General features: G+C 39.8%; 2 protein-coding genes across 2 annotated transcripts; one reads left to right on the forward strand and one right to left on the reverse strand.

The window, feature by feature from the left end:
• Positions 1–10,804: 10,804 nt before the first annotated feature.
• On the reverse strand, positions 10,805–12,417 carry her11 (hairy-related 11). The gene is made up of 4 exons (XM_039814051.1): positions 12,339–12,417; positions 11,861–11,956; positions 11,658–11,751; positions 10,805–11,530 (listed from the first exon to the last, which is right to left on the reverse strand). The coding sequence occupies exons 1-4, from the start codon at positions 12,387–12,389 to the stop codon at positions 10,887–10,889; spliced, it is 885 nt and encodes a 294-aa protein (XP_039669985.1). The 5' UTR covers positions 12,390–12,417; the 3' UTR covers positions 10,805–10,886.
• Positions 12,418–16,054: 3,637 nt separating this feature from the next.
• her5 (hairy-related 5) lies at positions 16,055–17,701 on the forward strand. The gene is made up of 3 exons (XM_039813773.1): positions 16,055–16,243; positions 16,353–16,448; positions 16,572–17,701. The coding sequence occupies exons 1-3, from the start codon at positions 16,193–16,195 to the stop codon at positions 17,046–17,048; spliced, it is 624 nt and encodes a 207-aa protein (XP_039669707.1). The 5' UTR covers positions 16,055–16,192; the 3' UTR covers positions 17,049–17,701.
• Positions 17,702–21,593: the final 3,892 nt, after the last annotated feature.

Genomic DNA, 21,593 nt, shown 5'->3' on the forward strand with positions numbered 1-21,593 from the left:
ATTAACGTTAGGGAGTGCAAAGGCCTTTCTCGAGTTAAGAATTGGAACAGGAGCCAGTATGAGCTAAAAAAAACCCTGTAAATCCCAATTTGGCAAAAAAAAAAATACACCTGAAATCCAAATCTGTGTTTACGTATGTGACAGAGTAATTAAAGAAAGCAAGACTACAAGTCTACAGCTAGCAGCTCTGTGAGATTGTACCAAGGCAGTGGTGCTTTGAGCTAAATGCTAATGTCAGCCTGCTAAAACACTCACAAAGACAATGCTAACATGCTGATGTTAAGCATTTATAATGTTTACCATGTTCACCAGCTTAGTTAAATTCATTAGCATGTTAATATTTGCTAATCAAAGTCATTAGGATTTATCCTCTGGGGACCTTGAATGTCTTTATAAAATGTCAGGTAACACTTTACTTCATACCTGTCAAGTATCCCGTTTTGGCCGGGAAAGTCCCGTATTTTACCCTTCTTTCCCTCCGTCCTCCCGTATTAGTATTTTCCCGTAAATCTCCCGTATTTTAACCTGCGTTATTAAAAAATAATACCCCGGGTCCGAGCGGAGTAAAAAAAAACAAAATATTCCCAATCTGAGCTCTGTCACTAGCCTCGCGATAACTGCCACCTGCAGTAGCCTACTACAGGTACTGTAGGTGGCAGTTGTCGCGAGTTTAGTGTGTGAGGTCAGATGATGAGTGACGGATGATGGACGCTTCGACAGAGACGGTGCGCTGCCAAAACTTCTGAAGGCTTAACTATGCATTCCCCATAGCAATGCAAGTTGAGAAAGGGTGTTTAGCATGGTACGAAAGATTGTTACAGAGAATAGGATGACGTTAGACAACAGAACTGTTTGCGCTCTACTCTTGTGTAAACCACTCTGTAAACCACTCTGGCCCAGCCCACAAATACACTCCTTCCAAAACAATCTTAAAGGATGCAAAGATGCGCAACAAATTTATACAATAACTCACTAAAAGAGTAAAGAAAATTTATGTGAAATGAAACGAAAAACTGTAAAAGAAAAGCAATATGAAATGAAAAGAATGTGTGGAATGAAAATAAAATGTAAAGACAAGCAATGTTATAAATTGTAAATGTTTTCAGCATTCTGCATCAAGTGGTGATTTTAGCTTTCTTGTACACCTGTCTTAAAATGTAAGGGATACTGGAGCTTGGTTGGGGTGGTAGGACTGCTTGCGGTGGGCGCCGGAAAAATTTCCCTTATTTTCAAATCCAAAACTTGACAGGTATGCTTTACTTGAAGTTTTCTACATAAGAGTGACATGACACTGTCATGAACACATGACACTCACATGATACTGTCATGACACAGTCATGACACATGAACCCTAACCCTAACTCTAACTCTAACCCTAACCATGACTTGTCATGACAGAACCGAATGACACTTACTAAAAAAGCGTTAAGTCATAAACGTTTATGACTTGTTAATAATGTTTTATGACACATTCATGACAGTGTCATGTCACTCTTATGTAGAAAACTTCAAGTAAAGTGTAACCAAATGTCAGTGCAATCCATTGAATTACGTAGATGGAGAGATAGAGATACAGCTGATTCAGTCTGGATCAAAGTGGTAGACCAACTGACTGACATTGCCATTCCTAGAGCCATGCTGCTAGCATGGTTAGTGAAAGTCAGTGCTATCCGGTCAGTCAGTGATCAGTGTGACACCACTAAACCCTTCACAGTGCTGCTAATGATGACTACCAGCACAGAGAGGGTGCGTGTATTTGGCAGTGAAGGTATGTAATTTCCTCTTTTACTGTAGCTCTTGTTCAGTGCTTGTTCCTGCATGGAGCTGCAACGGGAAACTCCGACTTCCCAAGACAGAGCACACTCTGCTCATCTGCACCAGCCGCTGCCAGGTGTCAACTTGTGATGCCTTAATAAAAAAGCATTTTTTCCATGCTCGTAATGTATGAGTGAGAAGTCTATAAATGTCTTGAACGCTGGCTTGATTTGTTTGTTCCGTCTTAGTTTAGTCTCTATTCTAAAAGAACATCAGTTTCTGTTTATAGATCAGAATCAGATTCAGAAATACTTTAATAATCCCAGGGGGAAATTATTTTTGTTAGATTTGTCCTGTGGTGGTAAATTTGGAACAATTTGGAACATGTGCACCAAGGTACCTATCATCTTTTATCACACCCTTTATCTCCACTTCATAGTGCTACAACTGCGTTAAATTAAGCCATAATACAAAATCAAACAAAACTGCTAATGGGACTAATTTTAGACCTTTCTTAAGTGTGTTCTACATTGTTCTAAATCTTTCTTCTGACGCTGAAGTCCCCAGTGGAATTCTTACATGGCAGAGATAAGGACAGACTGCTCTATTAGTCAGTGCAGGGGCCCCTTAAGGGCCCAGAGAATCTGATGTCCACACACACACACACTCTCCTGCACTCTAGCACTTTCTCAGCAGTATGAGGTTACATACGTGGAAAAAGACATCTACATCATCTAGCCTCCTTTTCTGCGAACAAAACGGCCACTCACTCCTGTTTCTGGTGACATCAGGACAAAATGTCAAAAGTTCCCAAAAGGTTGCCGGCAAAACAAAGTATTCTCTAAATGAGAATGGACAGGAGCTAGTATTTTTAGATGACCTATGTATCAGTTGCTATTTTTATCTGCATCTTCTGTTTTGTACGATGACCTGTGACCTGTGAGGTTCTTACTAAATTTTAGAAAGGGGCAAAGAGCATAACGTGTACTGAAGTACATCCCCAGGATTACAAGCGTTCCAGGGTGAGAGTTGGTAACCTGCGGTAGCTGCAGGCTAGCAGGGTCACAGCCCACCCAAGGGGGAGGGAAGACAGGGTCACAAAGGCTGAGGAGGATGCATGTTCCCAGACACAAAGTGGACAGCTCCAGAGCCCAAACACAAAACACAGGAAAGCACTGGCAGACGGACAGGAAAGGCTTGATTCTTGATACTTTTCTGTAAAACCCCAGGTTAAAACATATGGCAATGTGATGAAGCCAATAGAGACCTGATATCAGGTGAGATCACGTTGACAATGAATTGCACTTTGAATCTAAATATATCTCTAAGCAGTGCAGGAAAAATTACAATTTTGACAGCGCAAGCCAAGCGAATGACAATACACTCTTGCATACTTGATTGCAGCGGGGTCCCTCAGGAAGAAAAGGTTATAGGATCTCTAAAAAGGCGGCCATTGTTCATCATCTCCAGCAAAATGACTTTGTAAAATCGAGAGGAAGAAAGACAAACCACTGGACCTATGCGATAGCAGCCCATGAAAGTGGAGAGCACTGATGCGTGAGTGAAAAGCGCCGTATGTCAAATATAATTGTCCTGCCCTGAAAAACAAGCTTGCGATGTCTGATTTGATTCCCTCCTGTTTGGCTCAAGTTACTTCCTGTCTGCTTTAAGCATGTTTGCCGAGACAATAAAGCTCCTGGAGAGATTTTGGGATGTTCCGATGTCTTTGTCCACCAAAGAGCTGAATTGAATGACCTCTAATTTCCTGTTTTTTCAAGTCAAATGTCTTATATGAAGTCCCTGCAACTTGGTTTTACATTTTAAACCAATAGTTTGATATTTTGGGAAATGTAATTTTTGAGCTTCAGGTGCTGGTATGCAGAATTTCTTTTACCTTTGGTTTCCCCCTGCTTCTAGTTTTATGGCTATTAGCTGTGAGCAGTGACTTCCTGAAAATATTGGATTTTTTACCGATTGTTGAAATTGTTGATTGTCATTGAAAGCACATTTTGCATTTTCAAATCTGTGCACAGTGTACAACATTCTACATGGCTTGGCTCCCATCTGTTTACATGATTTTGTCTATCTCCGCTTTGTTAGCTCTGTAAGATCCGCCAGAACAGCCTCCATACATAACTGCACTGTACCCTTCCGTTATACAACCTTTGGACAGTCAGCATTTTCAGTTAAAGCCATAGCTCAATAGAATACTATTCCAGACAACATAAAGACCTGTAATTCCATCAGTAGCTTCAAATTTCAATTAAAACATTATTTAAAAACCAATCAACTCTGCAACCATTAACATTCTGTTTTTTTTAACTTTTATTTCTTTTTTGGTTTTTCAACATGTGCTGAACAGGTGTGTGTGTGTGTGTGTGTGTGTGTGTGTGTGTGTGTGTGTGTGTGTGTGTGTGTGTGTGTGTGTGTGTGTGTGTGTGTGTGTGTGTGTGTGTGTGTGTGTGTGTGTGGTTCACAATGTGTATTATATTGATGCAGGATTTGTGATCTGTCTTGTTGTTTTTGTTAGATGTTGTCATGTTTTTACTGTTGGATTTAAATTGTGCCCTGCCTGTAGTCTGACAAACCACACCCACATCCAGATGTTGGGTCTGGGAACTTACCATTGGCAGGGCTCAATCCGAGGGGCGGGATAAACGGTTGTCTTTTAAATTCCCTCTGCGCGCAATAGGATAGCGCTACAACCAACCAGAGCAACGCTAGTTGATAGATTAAACTTTTGCCATATCCGGTCGGCAAAACTCCGAACACATCTTCCTTTTTTAAGAATGACTTCAGTGCCGTTCTTTGTTCTTTTCTCAGAGAAAACCTGAACTCCAAGCCGATTCCAAAGATCGCTGTTCGCCAGCAGCAGCAGCCATCTTCTTTGTTTTCAAGTAGCAGGAAATTCACGTGGAACCGTCGCAACTCTGCCGTCATTATGTTAAGCCCGCCCAACGACTCTATACACGATGTGATTGGCCTGACCAGAATTTGGTTTTTCCAGCTAGTAAGCAAACGGAGAGTTGCTAGACTGACTCTGGCTGCAAATTACATTTGCTGCCGCTAGGGTTCGTCTAGATTTCTAGGCTACCCTGCCTGGGGGATTGCAGATGTAAATTAGCCTAAGGCTAATTGTACATGGTCCTTAACAAATAAAATGAATAAATATATAAAAATAAATAAAACGTTGCTTTAGGTTTTTTTCTCAATTACTTTAAAATGTATATCCAAATAAGCAACAATTAGCCCAAAAGTTTTGGAAACAAGACAAAGGGTACATCTCAAGTCACTTATTTGACCTCACTCCTCGATCCTCACTCGAACCAGAAGTGGGTCTGGTCCGCCATCTTGAAGGCCGTCTCAGAGAATACAGCCATACTAGCAGCTCTGTGAGACTGCACTCGGGCACGGTGGTGCTAACATCGGCACGTTAACATGCTCGCAATGACAATGCGAACATGCTGATGTTTAGCCGGTATTATGTTTATCATGTTCATTCTCTTATCTTAGCATCTGCCAATTAGCTGCTGAGGCTGATGGGAATGTAATTAGTTTTGCAGGTATTTCTTCATAAACCAAAGTACTGGACAAACAGAAAAGTTGACCTGATGGTGGCGCTAGATGAAAAGCCAGGGGGTTACCAAAGGTATTACATTTCATCCTGAGGGAAACAACGTCACACAACGGCAATTCATCCAATAGTTTTTGAGATCTTTCAGTCGGGGCCAAAGTGGTGCACTGACCAACTGCACCACATTGGTGGTGCAATCAATTGTCATTAGTGAAACCTTTATGCCCAAAATAAGACCAAAACAAATATATTTCTTTTTATAATTCCATCCTCCATGAGTGGAGATACAAGCCGTTAAGTCAAGATGGAGGAGTTGGATGTCTCACGTGGACACTTGTCATGCTCCATCCTGCTTCTGTCTGCTGTCCTGAGTTGTTGGCTCTGTGGTGAGATGTCGGCAGTGGCCCTTCTCCTGGCTTTTCTTTTGCCCAGTTGCTACTGGCCTGGAAGCACGTCCAGCTGTCCCATCATTCTGTCAGCGCCGCTGTCTCCCTCAGCCCCAGATTAAAAACGGCAAAGGGGCCGCCAGGAAAAGTGGCTCGCCCCGTCTCTCAGGACTTATGTCAAAAATGTTTCAGTCCTCAGGTAATTTGCTACAGTCTGGGATCCTTTCACTATTACTTCAAAGAGCCTCGCAAAGAGAGGGAAAGAGAGAGAAATGAAAGGGAGGAAAAATGATATTTAGTTGTGGGTAGTGACAGATCTACATTCTTGAGTATTGACATGCGATCTGAGTGAGGAGTCCTCCTCTGGGGATGCTGACTGAGTCTACAGCAGTCCTCAAATCTGACTGATAAAAAGCACTGTGTCCGTGGACCTTCGCCCAAAATCAAGCTAAGTTAAACAAACTGACTCAACTCCAAAAGAATTCACGGTCACTCCTATACAAATACTAGACAGTTAAATGTTCTTTTTTTATTTTTTCAAGGCTTAGAAAATCTGTTGAACAGTTTATCATCTGATTATTCACATTTGAGTTATTAAGTTATTAAGGACAATGTGCATAATGTTATTTAAGATTTTTACAAACCTTACTGCACATACATCAAAAATAATTTCCTTCTGTGACCTTTTCCTTGAATTGTAATCCAGCCCAAGGCAGCTCTTCTTAATCTGGAAGTAGGTTAAAGTGTCTGAATCAGTCTTAAATGGTCTTGGATTGGTGCACTTACGTAAATGTTGGCGAGAGAAGTTGGTTCTGCCCTCTGTGTAAGACAATCCGCTGCTATTGGACTTAAATGCAAGCTGGTTAAGACCTGTGGAATGAGGAAGAGAATCTGGAAATGTCTCACTGGAAATTTAGATTTATTGGTGTAGATTGTTACAGTAAAAAGAATCTACTGAATCAGGGCAATTCAGAAGTATTTCATTTAAGTCAATCAAAAATTAGACACGATAAATTTGTCACATCCAGATCCACAGTAGAATTTCTGTTTTTGTGGTCTGGATCTTTCATGATAAGCACCTGCCCTGTGCACTGTTTGTGTGTATACTTTCAAGGTGTACATGTGTGATCAAAGTGTTAGACACCATTTTTGAAATGCACCTACACGAAGGTATTTAGAGATCCAGCAGGCCATGACAAACCCGTGACATCTCCAAAGCACATCTCGAGTTTTCTCCAAATCAGGAATGCATGGGTGCATTCAAGGCAAACAAAAACAGTGATTAGAGAGGGTAACAGGATCAGCTCTAATCAGTGTGTCCTGAGAAAATGCCGAGGAGTTTTCAACCATTGTCAGGTCACTCCAAGAGGTGATCTCTTTCCCTATTAATTATGTGCCGTGCCGCAGCAATCGTCCTCTCCGGCGTGAGCGACCTTCTCTGCTTTCATATGTCTGTGCAGGATGATCAAAACACACACGGAGACAGCATGGAGAATCAAGCTCCCAGTGATGTGTCTGCCCTCTCATTTTTCTGACAGAGAACAATGGCCACCTCATAACTAATGGCACTCGCACACAGAGAAGCTTCTCCAGCGCAAAGAGGAGCAAAGAGGGGGAAAGTAACCATTATCCAAAGACATGTTCCATCATGTGATTTCTGTTTTCTCAAGCCAAATTCGTCGATGCCTCCCTGCTGGAAATATTCAGAGCTTGTAATCTAGATTTGATTATCAGATAAAGAGTGGGGAGAGCATTGAGAGACACAAGAAGAGAGATAATGATGATGGTGCATCTTGGGCTTATCGCTGATAGAATAGCTCAATGACATCCTCTATTTTGCCCAAATGACAGCCCCCTTTTTGTTATCCTCATTGTGAGAGGTCAGAGAGGGATGGAGATCACCTACTTTGCTGCGTGACTACTCTGTGTCAATGCTGCCCTCTGTTGGCCAAAAGTTAAACATCTTCCAAACCTGCCACTATTTTCACACCCTGTACCTGCCATTGTAGGTGCTTAACACTTCATCTTCTACAAAATAAATGTGTCCAATTAGGTTTAGTTTAGGTCAAGTCTTTTACTGACTTTGCTAATGATTTTACAGCTGGCACTCACAGTGAACATTTTACAACATGTTACACACATAGACTGATTATGAGCACAGTTAAAAATACAAGGATTAAAAAAAACACCATCACTATAGCATACTGTATATAGGCCTATATATAAACACCACCTGTTTACCACAGCCTACAACCTCTAATTCTGTGAAGTGTCCTTGTGTTTCTTGAAAGGCGCTATATAAATAAAAGTTATTATTCAATGCCTAATCATTGATGATGTATGTGCTGTGCAGCTGTGTTATGTTGAAAAAATATACAATGAACACATGAAACTGTAATTTTGCAGTAAAAAGGAGGGAAGCTCATTTGATCAGACAGGAAATGTCCATCAGAATGGCCTACATCGTTGTAAAATGCAGTTTAAAGGAGGGTAGCTCATTATGTCAGTCAAGAAAAGTCTATAAGAATGGCCTACCCCTCTAGAAAATGTGGTTAAAAGGATATTAGCTCATTCTGTCAGGCAGGAAAATTCTATCAGAATGGCCTACCTCCTCGATGAATGTGGTTAAGAGGATCGTAGCTCATTCTATCAGGCAGGAAATGTCTATCAGAATGGCCTACCTCCTCGATGAATGCAGTTTAAAGGGGTTAGATCATACTACAGGCAGGACATGTGTGCTTGTCATATTGTTTGTAAATTAATAATTGATGAACAGGAAGCTCTTGTAATTCCTGAGGCAGTTGGTTGGCTGTCTTTTGGTTATGACGGGTGGATTGGTGACACTCATCTTTCGTTAACCTCCTATTAACCACGGGCCCCACTGTACTAAAAATAAATAACAGATAGCAAAAGTACTAAACTGATACAACTTAAGAGTTATTTTGACGGTAGTAACTCACTTTTCAAACAAATTTTCAAACAAAGCATAACCTCCCTAATCCAGTGGGAATGATATAACTGTCTTTATAATGGTTTAATACAGTCCAAAAGTATTAATGAACATGAACAACTGTCTCCCAAATACAAAAACTTAAGTGTTAAAACTCAAATTGATGAAGTCACACATATGTTTACATTTTATGTTTCAGAACTGAGAACACGACAAAAGAATAAAGCTCATTCGGGTCTACGGAGCAGCTCCAGACTTCATACTTGATGACATCACAAGTTGAACACTGACGTCACTGGTTCCTGGCTTTGAGAGAGAGTAGCTCATGTTCACAAATATCGATTGAACGTTATTAGGCCATGAAAATAACCTATTGGAATTCTTATTTAAGGTGGTGTTCCCCTTTAAAAACATGAATTAATGATGGCTGCATTGCAATTAGCTGTGCTAGGTCAGGGCCCTGTGATTGGCTCATTTAATTACGTCAGTAGAACATCTTTATTGTATTTTTTTCTCCTGTGCTTTTTCTGATATGAGAAGATAAATTGCCATCATCTACATGCCAAAATAGTCATGATTTTTTTGCCTGTGTTTTTCTCCTATGTTTTATACAATTAACATGAAGCAGAATTCATGAATGAAGTCATGCATGAAAGAGCATGAATTCATTCATGTAGTACTTCATGAACTATCAGTAATGTACAAGGATTAATTAATGCATCAATTAAGGTATTTCAATTATAATGATTTCTGATTTATTAACCCTCCTGTTGTCTTCGGGTCAAATTTGACCCATTTTCAAAGTTTCTATATCAGAACATTTTGGTTTTCTTTCACCCAAATTGCCCAAAAGTAACACGGATAGTTCCATGAAACACTCTTCACAAGTCAAATTAAGGATCAATTCACTACTATCGTTGACTTTTGAGTGCTTTATTTAATGTTATAGCATTATTCTGACTAAACTTTGACAGTCTGGGATTATCCAATATCCTCTGATCTTAAATATTAGTCAAAATAATTCATACTGTCTGCTATTTTAACACAAAAATTAGATATAATTTCATATAGGCTAGATGAGGTTTATTGACCATAAATTCCAAAAATGAGTGTAAAAATGTTGGTAATAAATTGTTGTTAGTGTATACTGGTGGTAGTGGGAAAAAAGCGCAGAGAACGTCGAAAAATTCTACAAAAACATTGAAAAGAAAAGTCAAAAAGTGACAAAAATAAGTGACAAAAACGTTAAAGTGTTCATTTTCAATTTTGACCCAGAAGGACAACACAAGGGTTAATGATGTCCGTGTCGTCGTCATTGGCAAATCTGTAGTTAAAGTGAAAATACTGAATTGTTGTGTTGTAATCATGATGAACTAAACATTACTTCTTCATTACTTCATCATGGTTGTGGCCCTATTCGTGCTGACCTGCTCCATCTTTAACATTCAGAAATAAGATATGATTAATGGTGGCATAATGGTCCATATATTAAGAATTAAAGGAGTAGTTTGGCAAAATGATACTAAGGTCACTGCATTTACGCAAAATAATACTAAGGTCACTGCATTTACACAAAATACACATCAAATTCACAACAGCATAAGACAATAAAACATGAATGTAAGATATTTATCAATTTTACTTTTTACTAACTTTTGAGTGTGTGTACACCTGAAATTGCTTGACAAAAGTTTCTTGTTTGAGGGGTCACAAAGATGATTGCTGATTATGCCACCATTAATCATATCTTATTTATGCAAGTCATGCATGAGATATTATTAATCCTTGTACATTAGAAACGGGTGACATTACTGATAGTTTATTAAGTACTAAATGAATGAATCCATGCTTTTTCATGCATGAAGTCATGCATGAAATCGTGATATTTCATGTACCCTTATTATAAAGTGCTTCCTATTATAAAGTGTAAATATTATAACATTTTTGATGAGTGAACTCAAGGCCTGTGAGGTAACATTAAGCCTGCAATGTGTTCACAGTGAGTGTATAATTAGATATACAGTAGATACATTTACAAACTGAGACTTATCGGTTCAAGTACAAGTTTTATTTAGGAAAGACATACAAAATATAGGAAATTTTAATATGTACACTATACATTCTCAGCATGGAGAGTTTTTCATCCTCTCCACAGATGATTCCAGCTAGTTCCCACTAGGTGGCTCTGCTCTTCTCAGTTGTCAGTCTCTGATCCACTTGATCAAAACCAAGGTCTCCACATGGACGAAGAGGAGTTTGTTGGTGACCCCTCCCTCTGTGCAGGGTGTGGAGGGGATCCCAGTGTGATGAGAGGGGGGCAGTGGAGGCCAGGAGGGCCAGTGTGAGGAGCCGTGGGCGAGAAACTAAAGAAGGAGGTGTTGGAAGACAGAGGTGACAGACTCGGGGGGAAGGAGAAGTGAGAGGTAAATGACGGGAAAGGAGGAGAGGTGACATATGTGGAAAAAGAAGGAGAAAGCCAGGGAGAGGGAGGAGGGGACAGATAGTCGTGACACGGTGTGGAGCAAGAGTGAGGCTGAAATGGGGAGCAAGATGGAAACCTCCTCTCAGATGTGCAAATGGCGTCCACACATATTCCATCTGGTCCTTTAGCCGTCTCAGTCTCAGTCATTCTGTGGCTGAAGTCTGGTTTAATATTATTTGGCTGCTGGCTCTCTGTGTGATGTTTAAGCCCCTCGAGCAGGTTCGTTCTCTGGGCTGGTGTTATTTTGTGCATGTAGCTGCTCAGCTGGGCCACACACTGCTGAAAGCCTGCACTCTCAATGGTGAATAGAGAAGGAGCATTGGACTCTGGACGATGAAGGCTGACCACAGGAGCATGAGTCTTCACGTGACCATCAGTAGAGTCTGCAGCAAAGAAAAGACACCAGGGCGAGGGATAAAACATGAGTGTTTAGGATTAAGATGAAACTTAAAATTGATTTGCAGCAGAAAAATGGCATACTTTTAAACAAGTCAATTGTGTCTGACTAACCCTTTCTCGGCGTCTTCCCACCTGTCAACTTCTGAACATATTCCACAGCCAAGTCAAGAATCTCTGCTTTCTCTATTTTAGGATTCTGCAGCCGCTGTGGGTGATGACAGTGAAACAAGGGAGAAATATATTTCATTATTGCAAGGTCATGACTCCCTTAAATACGTATAGAGGCTGGATGGGATTTTGTTGACATGACTCACTGGATCAGACGTATGATTCAACAGCAAACTTCTCAGTTCAGCCAGACTTTGATTTATTCGGTCTCTTCTCTTCTTTTCCACGACTGGTTTCAGAACCTAGAAAGAGATGAACCGCATTGTGTGAGTATGGTGAAGTTGTGGTCACAGGTATTGTTTTAATTAAATTGTTTATATATATATATATATAAACAATTTAATTACAGTTATAAGCCATTGATAAGTACAACTTGGGTTGTCAGGTTGTGAAAAACCTTGTTGGTTATCATGCCTGCAGTTAAAAGTTGTAATAATTCCTTTCCTTTAATTGATAAACCTGGCAGCCAAACATTTTTTTCTCAATAACAGCTTAGTTCTGCTCTATGACGGATTATACAATGGTTTATTAACATTAATAAAACACGAGTAACAACTTATAAAACCTTATTTGAAAATAGTATATATATATAGGCTACTACATAAATAAATGAAAAGTTCTTACCCTTTTTCTCTTGCCATCTTCCAGACTTGGGTTTTGTAGTTTCCTTGTCATGTTGCAGTGTTTGGTCCAAAGGTCCTGACAGGAGGCTGCAGCAGTTTAAACAGCCTCCTGTCGCCCGTGGGCGACTATAAGTAGAGCTCGTGCTGCCTGTGATTGGCTGACAAGTGTGAGTGACGACACTTAGCCGAAAATGGTCTCCAGACTAACTTTATTACGGGCCACGGATAAAATCGAAACTACATTTTAAACAGTGATCACATAGTGAGGTGTCTCTGCAATTACTCATGTAACAAATCATATTAAAGGCAACACTATTACCAATAACCTATAGTTTATCTTTACAAAAGATGACATCATCGGACAGGCAGCCTGCTGATGAGTTGTATGTATCCATCTACATCACTCATAAAAGGGTTAAGCTAAATATTTCGGTTGCCTTATTATAAGAACAGTTCATGATGTATCTAGGCTACGTGGAGTATCCTATCCTAAATATTGAAACGTTATTTTATGAGTCTGGATGGCCATCTTTTTTACCATTTATTAATTGCATTAGGCTAAATGTGTTGTGGGCTCCCTGATCACTTTTAACGCCTCCTAGAAGTGAGACCATGGGAAAGCTTTTTTTTCTCGTGGGAACAGAAATGAAGTGAGAAAGCGAGCAGCTCTTGGGGACTTTTTATGATGTGTGAGACATCCACACTTAATAAGTGATAAAAAAGACCAAATGAGAGCGTGTTGGTCCAAATAAAGTCATGAAGTAAATGTAGGCCTAATACAGCCAATTATCACACATAAACATGAACTCAAAATGCCAGACATCCCGATGTATGCCTTTGTAGAAAATAGCCTATAGAGTTAATGAATATAACTGATGAACCAACCACATTGAGGTGGCCTGGCAAAAGGGCTATGTCTGTGAGCGATGAACGTGTGAGGATGATTATTACACCAAAGTGTTAAGTGTGCGCTGCGTTCAGGTCGGCTTGTGACCTGATGTTTGGACTTCACACCAGATCCCTTTAAAAAAAAAAAATCGAAGCATGTGTTGACTTCACGTCCCAACCCGGTCAGCTCCTTCAGCTCTTTTGTCAGAGTGGCCGACACACCCGACGAGTCCCGATATTAGAAGTCAGCGGTCCATTTATCTGCCACCACAGGGCCCATTTTCACTAATTAGTTTCCATCACAGGCTCAGGCGAGCATGTTATAGGACTTATCTGAGGGGCGGGTCCACGTGGTTCAACAGTGCATCAGCTGGCCTATATTTACCAAAAATAATTATAACATGTAGATAGATAGATAGATAGATAGATAGATAGATAGATAGATAGATAGATAGATAGATAGATAGATAGATACTTTATTGATCCCCAAGGGGAAATTCATGGTCCATAGCTTAAAGACATCACACACAACATACACATACATCATAAACAGGATGATAAAATAACAAATCCACATGAATAATATGGACAATAGCAGAGAAGATACAAAATAAAAATTCTATATGAATGTAGCCTACTAGGCGTGGTAAGGTGCTCTATGAAAGTGTGTGTCATGGTGGTAGTGTAAATAAGTCCAATAGTGCAAGGATAAAGTCTAGAGACCAGCATTAAATATGGACAATATAAGAGAATAATGTATATAGTAATATAAAAACTACAGGGTTATGTGTCCTCCTCCTAGGCTAGCTATAACTACATCATCATAGTCCTAGGAAAAAAGGTGACTATTTGAAATGGTAGGCTAGTAGGCTTTGCTATGTTTAAATCATCATAGTGCCTTTCCTTGAGCTCCCCGTCTCCATGGCTACCAGCTGTGATCTCTGAGCCTCCACTAATCGCCCTCTCTTTGATTTGAAACGGAAGTATCATTGCCTCTGAAAAGCCACTTAATCTAGGGGATCCCAGTGATCCGATCATCCCGGTGTTATCTCCACACTTTAGGCCTATTATGGGGATCAGGGGGGCCATCAATGCAGTGCGGAGAAAGCTACCCAGAACCTCAAACTTCAGCCTGAAATCATATCTACATTTAACATTAAACATATAGGCCTAGCTGTTCCTGCACAGGTCTGCAGTTCACCCTTCCCGTCGACCATGCACTTGTTGTGGTCTGTTGTGCCTGTTTTATATATATAGGCTATAAAGCATCAAATAACAAATGATCACCCGATTCTGTATTAGGCCTACATCTTCTTAGCCAACTTCATTCCAACTTATCACCACTATAGTTTCAAACTTTTTGGAATCCATGGTCTATAAACCTCATTTAAATGAAATTATAGGCTACCTAAAAAAAAACACCAGAAATTATCAATTATTTTGACTAATAGTTAAGATCCGAGGAATGTTTGTTGATGGATAGTCACAGACCGTTTCGTGTATGGAACCATCCATGTTATTTTTGGGCAATTTGGTTGAAAGAATCCCAATATTTTTGATATCGAAACTTTTGAAAACGGGTCAAATTTGACCTCAAAGACAACATGAGGGTTAAGAAGTCCAGAGTCTTCCTGAAAGCAACCCCCCTTTAAGGTAAACACAGCACACGCGTTCACGGTAGGTGCGAATCAGGCAATTTGGCTCAATAAGACCTGGCCCGGTGCGGGACGGGGTTAGGAATGGCTTCACACTTACATCTAGCCTATTATCTGTAATTTAATTCTGTAATGTAGTCGAAAAATGTAGGCTATGTAGTGAAAAGTTAAATTAATTGTAGCCTATTATTCATTGACGTAGGCATAGAAGTAAAAGTGATGGAACCATATGTTTAGCTTTTTTATGTTAATATAAAATGTAGCCTATTTGAAGTAACCTTATTGGAATTTATCAAGCAATACAACTTAGTCAGTATACTCAACAGACCTTTAACTACAAAGTAGTTTCCAGTGTAAGGTAACGAAGTACAATTACTTCGTTTTCATGTATTTGTACTTTACTTCGTTATTTATATTTCTGGACACTTTGTATGTACTCCACTACTACTAAATACAATGTATACTTTTACTCCGCTACATTTCCCCTAAGCGTCTTCGTTACTCGTTACTTGCAAGAAACGCTTTTGGACGTCGGAGTCAAAGATTCTTCCTAACAAAAAAATTAAATTGTGTTTCTGTTTTTCTCTTTGTTGATGTCAGACATTGAATTTGATGTTTAAGAGGGTGTGGAAACCCCGAATATTACACTTTGCTATCAGGTAGCCACAATATAAGATTATTATCAAGGTTTTTCGTACATATAATATCAGAAAATTATGTTAATACTTAAGTAAATGTCAGATAAGACGTTTACTCAAGTGATATTGTGAAAGGGGACTTAAATTAAACATCTACCAAAGTCGTTTTTCTACTTGTACTTTTACTCAAGTATTGCTTCCAAATACTTTATACAAGACTAGTACTTTCAGTAACATTGAATGATGAGGTCTATACCTCCATTACTTCAGACTGAAACTACTGCGTGTGAATGACTCGATTAAACCACGGACTTTAAGTCAGAAAGACTGATTTATGATTTGGGTGAATTTACCCTTTTCATGAATGAACCAGACTGTAACCGCTGAAAGAGCGCATATGACACGCTCCCTTTATTTTACACTAAAGGCTACTTTCAGTTTAGCTTGATCGTGAAAAGAAGTGAAAAAAAGAAGATGATTTGGATTTAAATAAATTCAAATGTTCTTCAGTTCAAGGCCGCGTGCTGCTCAGTGAATGAGAGGCGTGTCCCGCGAGGGGCGGGGTCATCTGCAACAAACAAATTGTAAATGCGAGGACATACACAGTCAATCGTGCCATCTTTCGTTTAGGATTTATTCACAGTGGAAACGGGAGCGACGAGTCAACTTTAAGCATGAAAACTTTATCTTCACCAGAGTCTCCCAGGCAGAGGAGTGTGAGAAGGGTAAGCTGCTGATTCTGATGATTTTTTTACAAGGGAATATTTCCGAAGAGAATAGCGTCTAGCCTACAGTGTTGTTCAGGGTTGTAATGTTTAACTTTCCAATCCCAAGGTGTCTAAGCCTCTGATGGAGAAACGCAGACGCGAGCGGATCAACCACAGTCTGGAGACATTACGACTTCTGATGCTGGATAACACCCACAACGAGGTACGCCTGTGCGCCATGCGTTTGTCTTAGTTTGATATCTGACCAAATGTAACATATATATATATATATATATATAGCCTACTTCCTATTTTTATTGAGTGTACTCTTATTTCTCCTTTTTAGAAACTGAAAAATCCAAAGGTGGAGAAGGCAGAGATTCTGGAGAGTGTGGTCAATTTCCTGAAGACGGACAAGGAGGTGGAGAAGGGTCACCGGCCCACGAAGAGACTCCTATCCCGGGAGCAGAGACCGACCTCCGCCACCCGCCACCGCCAGCACAACTACCAGGACGGCATGAGGTCCTGTCTGCTGAGGGTCAGCCACTTCATAGCCACCAAGAGCCAGGAGTTAGAGGAGACCGAAGGAGATGGTACAGTCCGGGCTTCTATTGCGCTCCCAGAGCCACAGACTCACCCTTCATCTCCCGGGAACATTCAAGGGCAACAGGCCGCTCTGTCTCCTCATCACCACCAGCACGGGATCTCTCATCCATACACCAGCCAGAGGACTGGCCTCCACTGTGACACCAGGGAGCTGCTCTCGTCCACGGCAGCCTGCACGCACATCACTGGCCCCGTGTGGAGGCCCTGGCCTCAGTGACAGACTCTTCGACATAGATTCTTTATTTTTTAGATATGTAGCTACTGTAGATGCCGACAGGCTGTGTAAATATGCCTATGTGTCTGTTGTACAGCCTGGACTCTTTTGTACAGTGAAGATATTTGCCATGACAACTGACCCTGTGTGGAGGCCCTGGCCTCAGTGACAGGCTCTTTGACACAGACTTTTTTATTTTAGATATGTAGCTATACTTTAGATGCCGACAGGCTGTGTAAATAGGCCTATGTATATGTTGTACTACAGCCTGGATTCTATTGTACAGTGAAGATATTTTCCTTTACAACTTATCCACTTCCGGTGGCGTTTTTGCTTTAGGATTTGCTGTTTTGCACACGCATCATTTTTTTTGATAGGCTATAGTAATAGGCTATGTGATATTTCTATGCGGAAGTGTTCGCAGATTCCTTTTTTTTGCTGTAACATGAATACTTAAGTGTGTTTAGTGTTGCTGAGACGCGTGCGTAAAATGCGTTTTATTGACATTAACAATTTGAACAAAGGTGCTATTCTATTTTTCTATTTTTGCTCATACATGTTAAATAAATGATGCTAGGATTTATTTTATGATTGTGCTTGCTGAATTCTCTGTTCCCATTCACAATAAAGCACAGTTTCCTGAACTTTCCAACTCATCTGAGTGGCCTATTTGATGTGTGGATAGCTCGTACTTGAGCAGCCGTTACAGCTGCACGTTTAAAGAGAAGGGGGACATCCAAAGGACAGTTAACGCATACTTTATCCACGCTGGACAACAGTTATGACACATTCTGTCTATTGAAGTGTTGACTGCGGGGGAGTCTGTTGCTTCTATGATCTTTAAGTGCAGTTTTTCAAATGTAGAATAGTAAAGGAAAGTGGCCATTCGCACACTGTCCAGAAGTCAGACTGCTTCACTCTATTTCTATAGCCTAGTATTTAACTGTAGGCATAAATAGTACAATACAAACACTTTGAGTTCAGTCTCCTCCGGCCGACCATTAACAATTGTAGGTTTTAGTCTAAGTGTTTTTTTTTAACACTTAGACTAGGCTAATTGTCCAGGTGCAGAATTCCACTGTTCGTGTTGGAAGAGCCACTAAAATTGACCCCCAGGCCAGCTGTCTCTGGTGGTGGGGGAGGCTGAACCATCCGTGATAAACTTGACCAAAATTAACCACAACAATACACACGGCGTTAGTGGGAGTGAAAATGTTGTGATTTACAAGCAATTATATATATATATATATATATATATATATATATATATATATATATATATATATACATATATATCCTAGGCCTAATTAAAGCCTGCAGTCTATTTACAATCCTGCAGACAAATCCCACCATGTAAAAGAAGTTTATGGATACAGGCCCAAATTTAGAGTTTCAGCGGGAAATTGGGCTGTGGGTTGCTTACTGAGTTTTAGAATTTGAGGCTCTAAAGTGGTTTTGTACTTTGGATGACACGGTCTAAATAGGCTACTGCAGTGTGGACAGTGTGGTAATGGCCACTGTCGTGCGCTTTTCTACATTTAAAAGACTGCACTTAAAGCAACAGGCTCCTTCTGATCAACATATCAATGCCCCCTTAAACGTAAATAATTGTTCACCATCGTGGCTTAAGTAGCCTATCCAACCATCCGAATGCAAGCTGTTCTAATCATTACTGTTAAATACTTGGCTTATGGTGGCCATGGTTTGCTGTGGGATATTTAGAATTGGGCATTACAGTTTGTTGATAAGGCCTAACTTTATATCATGTAGGCTACCTATACCGAAACCGCTTTCTTTCCACATAGTGCATCCATGGAGCAAAGATGCTGTTAGTTACGCACTTAAAGGAGCATGTACCCTTTTGGGCTTGAGACCCCTTAACCCTCATGTTGTCTTTCAAAGTTTCTATATCAGAAATATGGGTTTCTTTAATTGAATTTGGGGTATTTTATTTAAATGTATAGAATCTCTTTTCTTCCTAGACCACATATGTTATTAGGTGCTGCCATTAAGAATAATAAAATGGTTTCAAAACAGTATCCTGACTAAACTTTGACATCTGTTGAAGTAGGCTATGTGATAATCCATCAACAAATGTTCCTGTGATTTTAACTATTAGTTAAATAATTCATAATTTCTGCTTTTTTTAACTCCAAAATGACGTAACATGTCATGTAAATGACATGCATTACATGACCATTGATCATGAATTCCAAAAACAAGTGTAAAACTATTGGTAATAAGTTGGTATGAAGTTGGCTAAGAAGGTGTAACACAGAATTGGGTGATACGTGAATACGTTTTGCTTTATATAAAGATATATATTTATTTATCTGTAGTTTTTGTTTACTTCCTATATTTAGCTAAAAGTCTTATTGTTATTCTTATATTGTATTTTCTATACTGTTTTTTTTATACCTCCTTTTTTTTCTTTTTCTAAGTGTTTTGTAAGCTGAAATCTGCTGCTGGAAATCTAATTTCCTTGCGGGAATCATCCCAAAAGGATCAATAAAGAGAAGTCTAAGCCTAAGTCTAATAAACAGTTAAAACAGACCGGGTTCATTTTGACCCAGGAGGAAAACAAGTGAATGGTCGACTGGACGGGTTAAAACGAATTATAACACACTATAGGCTACGTCTGCAAATATTTCATTTAATATTTTCCTATAGTCTATTTTCCTGAAGATGTAAAACTATACCTTGTCCCATGTATGATCTTGTGACCCGTAGGTTGGTCCAGACATTCCTTCAAAGCCTGTTTGAAAAGCATCCTTTATATGATGGTGTTAGTCCCGCTGGGCTCATCTCTGGACGGGATGCTCTTTTTGTGCGCTTTTAAGCTTAAACCCTCCGAAGAAAAGCTCACAGGACAAAAGTAAATCAATTCAGATTAGTGTTCCACCTGAGATGCATCTGTCTAAATGGAGATAAAATGGGTCCTATATGGCAGAATGTAGCCTATTGTCAGTGTAAAATAGATGCGGATGTATCCTATCTACTTAAAGGTCTCTAGCTACTTTGTTTAGACAAAAAGCACGCGGACATGTATTTTTTTAATGGCCTTAAACTTTAATTGTAGGGGACTTCCCCAGTCTTATTAGATAACTGCAGCCTCGGGAACGCATCACTAAACATTTCAATCAGCAGTTGTTCTGTAGGCTAACTGTTGGTTTTTGCCACATCAGCGCGAACACAATAATATGCAAAGTGATGAATCACCTTCTGGCCTCATCAACAAACCATTTGATGACTTCAGTTCACGTAACGAGCATCTATAGTTCTCTATAACGGGACTTTATATATATATTTTTGTAACGCTGTCTTCCCGTCGACCATGAACGTGTTATAGGCCTACTTTCAGGTCAAAATTATCGACGTTTTTGTCGCTTTTATTTGATGCTTTTGTTGCTTTTTTAAAACGTTTTTGTCCCTCTTTTTTCATGGTCAATAAACCTCATTTAAATGACATAAAATCATTTTTTTTTCAAGAACAGCTAGGTGAGAAAGGGGAAAAAACATGCAGGAAATCGTCACAGGTCGGACTCGAACCTTTGACCTTCTGCGTCAAGGCATAGGCCTACACCTCTCTCTATATATATATATATATATGTATGTAGGCCTATAGCCTATACAGCCTATATATATATATATATATATATATATATATTTAATAGCACTCACTGGTCTTTCCAATGACCCTCATCACGGCAGTAGTTGCATATCGTACTGCCCTCTTGTCGCACTTATTTTGACTAATAGTTGAGATCAGAGGATGTTGAGTGAATCACAGACTGGTTTATGTCAAAGTTTAGTCAGGATTGTGTTTTAAAACCATTTAAACACTTTTTTTTCTCCAAATGCTAATTGAATAAAACACCCAAAAGTCAATGAAAGTAATCATTTATTTTACATGCGAAGAACGTTGTCTGGGTTCCATACAACGTACATGCATGCATCCATCCATGTTATTTTGGGGCAATTTGGTTGTAAGAAACTCATATTTCTGATATAAAAAATTTGACCGGAGGACAACACAAGGGTTAACCTAGGAAACAAATGTGTAGGACACGTAGCTGTGGCCACGTGTCGGCCAGCTCTACAGCTGGATATTATAAAAGCGCCACACCTCAAGGTGTTAATCGGTTTGCTGCCGCCCACGCACCAGAGGTGACAGGCTCGTGCACGAAAAAAAGCTTTTGGGGGACGGAGTGTTATTATTGCGCATGTGTGTGGTGTCAGGACTCAGGTAGACTGTTTGTAGCCCAAATTCAATACAGGCTATAAACCATTTGTATGTAAACTTGTGTTCCCGTGCAGCCCCCTGTGTCTGATAATTAAACACTTCAAATCTACAAATGTAGACCCATTGTACAAATCATAAAGATTTTGTTTTGCAGAAATATAGCTTAGTCATATACATCAGGTGCCTTTATTTGCATAGGACAGCTTAGACTTGAAAGGGGAGGAGAGAGGGGGAAAGACATGCAGCAAAGGGCCGCAGCTTGGAGTCGAACCCGCGGCCGCTGCGTCGAGGAGTAAACCTCTATA

This window comes from Perca fluviatilis, chromosome 10 (assembly GCF_010015445.1).
Source record: "Perca fluviatilis chromosome 10, GENO_Pfluv_1.0, whole genome shotgun sequence".
In the NCBI taxonomy this organism is placed as follows: domain Eukaryota; kingdom Metazoa; phylum Chordata; class Actinopteri; order Perciformes; family Percidae; genus Perca; species Perca fluviatilis.